This window comes from Sinocyclocheilus anshuiensis, unplaced genomic scaffold (assembly GCF_001515605.1).
Source record: "Sinocyclocheilus anshuiensis isolate Anshui unplaced genomic scaffold, SAMN03320099.WGS_v1.1 scaffold2144, whole genome shotgun sequence".
NCBI classification, from domain to species: domain Eukaryota; kingdom Metazoa; phylum Chordata; class Actinopteri; order Cypriniformes; family Cyprinidae; genus Sinocyclocheilus; species Sinocyclocheilus anshuiensis.
The window spans coordinates 256,327-264,438 of NW_015547642.1; the positions used below are offsets into that span (position 1 = coordinate 256,327).

General features: G+C 42.9%; 1 protein-coding gene across 3 annotated transcripts in view; it reads right to left on the reverse strand.

Annotated features, from left to right (window-relative positions):
• tatdn1 (TatD DNase domain containing 1) overlaps positions 1-8,112 on the reverse strand; it is a 24,157-nt gene that overhangs the window by 13,797 nt on the left and 2,248 nt on the right. The window contains exons 6-11 of one of the 3 annotated variants that reach the window (XM_016504026.1): positions 6,953-6,995; positions 6,798-6,883; positions 6,646-6,686; positions 5,929-6,005; positions 5,783-5,853; positions 1,673-1,800 (exon numbers count right to left, since the gene is read on the reverse strand). In XM_016504026.1, the coding sequence (XP_016359512.1) occupies positions 1,673-1,800; positions 5,783-5,853; positions 5,929-6,005; positions 6,646-6,686; positions 6,798-6,883; positions 6,953-6,995 (446 nt within the window). The remainder of the gene's footprint in view (positions 1-1,672; positions 1,801-5,782; positions 5,854-5,928; positions 6,006-6,645; positions 6,687-6,797; positions 6,884-6,952; positions 6,996-8,112) is intronic. The other 2 variants (XM_016504025.1, XM_016504027.1) reach the window with 2 other exon arrangements.

The following is an 8,112-nucleotide window of genomic DNA, read 5'->3' on the forward strand; positions in this document are numbered from 1 at the left end:
TCACACTCTCACACACACACACTCTCACACGCACACACTCACATGCGCTCACACACACACTCACACTCTCACTCGCACACACTCACACTCTCACACGCACACACTCACACGCACACACACACACACACACACACACACTCTCACTCGCACACACTCACACTCTCACACGCACACACTCACATGCGCTCACACACACACTCACACTCTCACTCGCACACACTCACACTCTCACACGCACACACTCACATGCGCTCACACACACACTCACACTCTCACTCGCACACACTCACACTCTCACACGCACACACTCACATGCGCTCACACACACACTCACACTCTCACTCGCACACACTCACACTCTCACACGCACACACTCACATGCGCTCACACACACACTCACACTCTCACTCGCACACACTCACACTCTCACACGCACACACTCACATGCGCTCACACACACACTCACACTCTCACTCGCACACACTCACACTCTCACACGCACACACTCACATGCGCTCACACACACACTCACACTCTCACTCGCACACACTCACACTCTCACACGCACACACTCACATGCGCTCACACACACACTCACACTCTCACTCGCACACACTCACACTCTCACACGCACACACTCACATGCGCTCACACACACACTCACACTCTCACTCGCACACACTCACACTCTCACACGCACACACTCACATGCGCTCACACACACACTCACACTCTCACTCGCACACACTCACACTCTCACACGCACACACTCACATGCGCTCACACACACACTCACACTCTCACTCGCACACACTCACACTCTCACACGCACACACTCACATGCGCTCACACACACACTCACACTCTCACTCGCACACACTCACACTCTCACACGCACACACTCACATGCGCTCACACACACACTCACACTCTCACTCGCACACACTCACACTCTCACACGCACACACTCACATGCGCTCACACACACACTCACACTCTCACTCGCACACACTCACACTCTCACACGCACACACTCACATGCGCTCACACACACACTCACACTCTCACTCGCACACACTCACACTCTCACACGCACACACTCACATGCGCTCACACACACACTCACACTCTCACTCGCACACACTCACACTCTCACACGCACACACTCACATGCGCTCACACACACACTCACACTCTCACTCGCACACACTCACACTCTCACACGCACACACTCACATGCGCTCACACACACACTCACACTCTCACTCGCACACACTCACACTCTCACACGCACACACTCACATGCGCTCACACACACACTCACACTCTCACTCGCACACACTCACACTCTCACACGCACACACTCACATGCGCTCACACACACACTCACACTCTCACTCGCACACACTCACACTCTCACACGCACACACTCACACTCTCACACGCACACACACACACACACACACACACTCACACACACACTCACACATGCAAACACACGCACTCGCATGCACACACACACGCACTCACGCACACACTCACACATTCAAACACACGCACTCACACTTACACACACACACACGCACACTCATACGCACATGCAAACACACGCGCACTCACTTGCACACACTCACGCACACACTCGCGCACACTCTCGCACTCACACACTCACACACACACTCACGCACACACACCTGTCCTTCACACAGTGTCCCGCCTCCCACTTCTTCTTGGTGGGGAACGTGGTTTTGATGAGTTTGGCTCCAGCGTGAGTGTTTTTAATGCTGCACCACGGAGCATCTGCAGAAGCAAGATGTTACGGAGTTACTGAGCTGTAAGAAATTAATTACAATACATTTATTCATTCAAGGGGATCTGACTTTGGAAACTATAGTTCTTTCCTTAAATATCAAGTCAAACAACAGATTAATGAGTTGATCCAAATTTCACAAAAAGCTTGTGGACGTAATTATAATATAATCAGACACTGAAGTGAGTTGCTGTTTTTGTCTCTTCTGAGCAAGATTCATTCACTTGTTTTGAACACAGAGAAACTTTGGTCAGATTTATTTCATGTTCATAATCTCATTTTGTAAGTACTTTTCTTTCTGTTTTAAAGATGTCTTCTTTGGATTGTTTGACTACTCGAAAGAGAACATAGGAAAATATAACTTAATTTATGTTTCCTGATAGCTAAATTTCACATATATAAAATGTCTCTAAATCTCTCTTTTCTTTATTCAAAGCTGATCTACATGAGTTTATGGAAATTATTCAAAGTTCTGTTTATCCTAAAGCAGTGGAAACTGCATCAGGTGAAAAAAAACATACTATAGTTAAACCATGGTATTTGTAGTAAAACTGCAGTTATACAAAAAACCATGGTTACTACAATTTTACTATAGTAAAAACACAGTTAATTTTCTTAAGGGACTTGTATTTGTATATACTTTCTTTTTTTCTTTTGTTTTTATAACTGTACTGCCTTAATGGTTCATGTTTTCTACTTTTTAATAATAATAAAAAAAAGAAATAATAAAAAAAGATTCGCGAACCCGCTACGAATTCCTGATCTGAATCAAATGATTTGCGATTCGAGTTCCGAAGTTCAAATTGAGATAAAATGATTCGCGATCCGCGCTCCGATCCGCGCTCCAAAGTTCCAACCTAAATCAAATGATTCATGATTCGAAGTTCCGACCTAAATCAAATGATTCGCAATCCGCGCTCCGAAGTTCTGATCTGAATTAAATGATTCGCAATTCACGCTCCGAAGTTCTGATCTGAATTAAATGAGTCGCAATTCACGCTCCGAAGTTCTGATCTAAATCAAATGATTCATGATTCGAAGTTCCGACCTAAATCAAATGATTCGCAATCTGCGCTCCGAAGTTCTGATCTGAATTAAATGAGTCGCAATTCACGCTCCGAAGTTCTGATCTGAATTAAATGATTCTCAATTCACGCTCCGAAGTTCTGATCTGAATTAAATGAGTCGCAATTCATGCTCCGAAGTTCTGATCTAAATCAAATGATTCGTGATTCGAAGTTCCGACCTAAATCAAATGATTCGCAATTCACGCTCCGAAGTTCTGATCTGAATTAAATGAGTCGCAATTCACGCTCCGAAGTTCTGATCTGAATTAAATGAGTCGCAATTCACGCTCCGAAGTTCTGATCTGAATTAAATGAGTCGCAATTCACGCTCCGAAGTTCTGATCTGAATTAAATGAGTCGCAATTCATGCTCCGAAGTTCTGATCTAAATCAAATGATTCGTGATTCGAAGTTCCGACCTAAATCAAATGATTCGCAATCCGCGCTCCGAAGTTCCGACCTAAATCAAATGATTCGCAATCTGCGCTCCGAAGTTCTGATCTGAATTAAATGAGTCGCAATTCACGCTCCGAAGTTCTGATCTAAATCAAATGATTCATGATTCGAAGTTCCGACCTAAATCAAATGATTCGCAATCTGCGCTCCGAAGTTCTGATCTGAATTAAATGATTCGCAATTCACACTCCGAAGTTCTGATCTAAATCGCAATCTGCGTCCGATCTGAATTAAATGATTCGTGTTCCGCGCTCCGAAGTTCAGATCGAAATAAAATGAATAAAATGATTGAGCTCCGATCCGCGCTCCGAAGTTCCGACCTGAATCAAATGATTCACGATCCGCGCTCCGAAGTTCCGACCTGAATCAAATGATTCACGATTCGAAGTTCCGATCTAAATCAAATGATTCGCGATTCGAGCTCCAAAGTTCCGACCTAAATCAAATGATTCGCGATTCGAGCTCCAAAGTTCCGATCTAAATCAAATGATTCGCGATTCGAGCTCCAAAGTTCCGATCTAAATCAAATGATTCGCGATTCGAGCTCCAAAGTTCCGATCTAAATCAAATGATTCGCGATTCGAGCTCCAAAGTTCCGATCTAAATCAAATGATTCGCGATTCGAGCTCCAAAGTTCCGATCTAAATCAAATGATTCGCGATTCGAGCTCCAAAGTTCCGATCTAAATCAAATGATTCGCGATTCGAGCTCCAAAGTTCCGATCTAAATCAAATGATTCGCGATTCGAGCTCCAAAGTTCCGATCTAAATCAAATGATTCGCGATTCGAGCTCCAAAGTTCCGATCTAAATCAAATGATTCGCGATTCGAGCTCCAAAGTTCCGATCTAAATCAAATGATTCGCGATTCGAGCTCCAAAGTTCCGATCTAAATCAAATGATTCGCGATTCGAGCTCCAAAGTTCCGATCTAAATCAAATGATTCGCGATTCGAGCTCCAAAGTTCCGATCTAAATCAAATGATTCGCGATTCGAGCTCCAAAGTTCCGACCTAAATCAAATGATTCGCAATCCGCGCTCCAAAGTTCCGATCTAAATCAAATGATTCGCAATCCGCGCTTCGAAGTTCCGATCTGAATTAAATGATTCGTGCTCCGCGCTCCGAAGTTCCGATCGGAATCAAATGATTTGAGATCCGCGCTCCGAAGTTCCGACCTAAATCAAATGATTCGCAATCCACGCTTCGAAGTTCTGACCTAAATCAAATGATTCACGATCCGCGCTTCGAAGTTCTGACCTGTATCAAATGATTCACGATTCGAAGTTCCGACCTAAATCAAATGATTCGCAATCCGCGCTCCGAAGTTCCAACCTAAATCAAATGATTCGCAATCCGCGTTCCGAAGTTCCGATCTAAATCAAATGATTCGCAATCTGCGCTCCAAAGTTCCGATCTGAATTAAATGATTCGTGTTCCGCGCTCCGAAGTTCAGATCGAAATAAAATGATTTCGCGATCCGAGCTCCGATCCGCGCTCCGAAGTTCTGACCTGTATCAAATGATTCACGATTCGAAGTTCCGATCTAAATCAAATGATTCGCAATCCGCGCTCCGAAGTTCCAACCTAAATCAAATGATTCGCAATCCGCGTTCCGAAGTTCCGATCTAAATCAAATGATTCGCAATCTGCGCTCCAAAGTTCCGATCTGAATTAAATGATTCGTGTTCCGCGCTCCGAAGTTCAGATCGAAATAAAATGATTTCGCGATCCGAGCTCCGATCCGCGCTCCGAAGTTCCGACCTGAATCAAATGATTCACGATCCGCGCTCCGAAGTTCCGACCTGAATCAAATGATTCACGATTCGAAGTTCCGATCTAAATCAAATGATTCGCGATTCGAGCTCCAAAGTTCCGACCTAAATCAAATGATTCGCGCTCGGAAGTTCCGATCTGTATAAAAGATTCACGAACCCATTTTGCTGCTCAAGAAACATTTCTGATTATTATCAATGTTGAAAACAGTTATGCTGCCTAATATTTTTGTGGCAACCGTGATAGATTTTGTTTTTCAGGATTCACAGATGAATAGAAAGTTCAAAAAACAGCATTTCTACTAAACTCGACATCCTTGTATTCATCAAAGCTGCATTAAACTGATCAAAAGTGGCAGTAAAGACATTTATAATGTTACAACAGATTTCTATTTCAAATAAATGCTGTTCTTCTGAACTTTCTATTCATCTGTGAATCCTGAAAAATAAAATGTATCACAGTTTCCACAAAAAATATTGTGCAGCACGACTGTTTTCAACATTGATGATAATCAGAAATGTTTCTAATAATCAGTATATTAGAATGATTTCTGAAGATCATGTGGCACTGAAGACTGGAGTAATGATGCTGAAAATTCAGCTGCGCATCACAGAAATACATTACAGTTTAACAGATATTCACATAGAAAACAGCTGTATTGTGAGTGTTAATGTGAACCTGTTTCGATCATCAGTCTGTCGGTCGGGATGGACTTCATCACCTCCAGATTCTCTGCTGTTTTCAAGGAGCTGAAATACAGAAACGAGTCAGTGATGAATAAATCCAGAGACAAACGTCATTCAGACGTGGCAACTGAATCTCACCAGCCGTTGATACCGATATACAGATCCAGATCGACCAGAGCCGCCGCGTCCTGCTGAGAGCCGTCAAACGAGTGAACCTGACAAACACAGGAGAAAACAAGCAGATTATGCCAAAAGATAGATGAATAATGACACTTTTGTCTTTTGGATTATTTTCAAAATTGATGAATTTTGCAACATTAAGGGGCCGTTCACACAGAACGCATTTTTCCATTCCAATGCACTACTTTTCCATTGCTTTTCTATGTAAACACGCTAGACAGATGTGTTTGACCGTTGCACTCGCATCTCGAGACTTTTACACGCAGCGCCGCTCATCAATGTCAGTTCCAAAACAGTGGACCAATCAGAAGACCCCGGAGGCGGGGCAAGTGTTGCCAGCTTTTGTTTACAGTAGCAAGTTGGCATGGCAACAGCTTTATTTGACGGCAGCATGGTGGAAGTGTCTGGATACCCTGAATTATATAACATTTCTTTAAGCGATTATTACAACCCGTTTCTTAAAAAAAGAGCCTGGAGAGAAATATCTATGTCACTGAATATATCTGGAGATATCACGACTCAAAAACACATCGCAAACGTTTTTAGATGCAAACACACGTTCTGCTTGAACGGCCCCTAACACTGTTATTTTCCTGTGTATTCCTGTGAAGCTGCTTTGAATCAACCTGTATTGTATAAAGTGCTATAGAAATAAATGTAATGTCAAACACTCACCACTCCACCGACACACCGCTCTCTGTTCCTCTTCATGATGTCTGTGAGCAACACACACACACACACACACACACACAGTGTTTATGTCAGATCACCTGTCTCACACTCATCATCATCTCACACACACACACACTCCTCCAGACGAGACTCACCCAGGAACTCTGAGTGTGCGTTCCTGCAGTGGAGGAACATGGGTAACTGCGTCTCTTCTGCCAGATCAAACTGCCGCTCAAAGTACCTGTGAGAGAAACACACGTGATGAACACGACGACTCAGAAATCACCAGCGGAATGTGTGGAACACTCACTTTAGCTGCGTTTCTTTGGGACAAAACTCCAGCCTGTCGAAATCTGTGAAGAGTCAGACGAGAGTTCAACACAGACCAGTGTGAGGATGAGGATGAAGACATGGTGAGGATGATGTCATGATGTCATAATGAGATGAAGATGTGATGATGATGATGTAATGATGATGGGATGATTATGATGTGATGATGTCATGGTGTGATGAAGATGTGATGTCGTGATGAGATGATGATGTGATGATGTCATGTCATGATGTGATGATGAGGTGATGATGTGATGTGATGATGATGTGGTCATGATGTGATAATGTTATTATAATGATGTGATGATGAGATGAAGATGTGATGATGATGTCATGTGATGATGAGATAATGTTACGATAATGATATCATGGTTGATGATGATGTGATGATACAATGATTATGATGTGATGATGAGATGACGATGTATGATGTGATGATCTAATATGATGATCTGATGTGATTATTATGATGTGATGATGATATGATGTCATAATGTGATGATGATGATGTCAGGGTGTGATTATGTGATGATGATGATGTGATGATTATGATGTGGTGGTGATGATGTCATGATGATGATGTCAGGGTGTGATTATGTGATTATGATGATGTGATGATGTGGTGGTGATGATGTGATGATGTCATGATGATGATGTCAGGGTGTGATTATGATGTGATGATGTGGTGGTGATGATGTCATGATGATGATGTCAGGGTGTGATGATGATGTGATGATGTGATGATTATGATGTGGTGGTGATGATGTGATGATTATGATGTGATGATGTGGTGGTGGTGATGTCATGATGATGATGTCAGGGTGTGATTATGATGTGATGATGATGATGATGATGATGTGATGGTGATGTCATAATGTTATGATGATGATGTCAGGGTGTGATTATGATGTGATGATGATGATGATGATTATGATGTGATGATGTCATGATGATGATGTCAGGGTGTGATTATGATGTGATGATGTAGTGGTGATGATGTGATGATTATGATGTGATGATGTGGTGGTGATGATGTCATGATGATTATGTCAGGGTGTGATGATGATGTGATGATGTAGTGGTGATGATGTGATGATGATGATGTGGTGGTGATGATGTCAGGGTGTGATTGTGATGGGG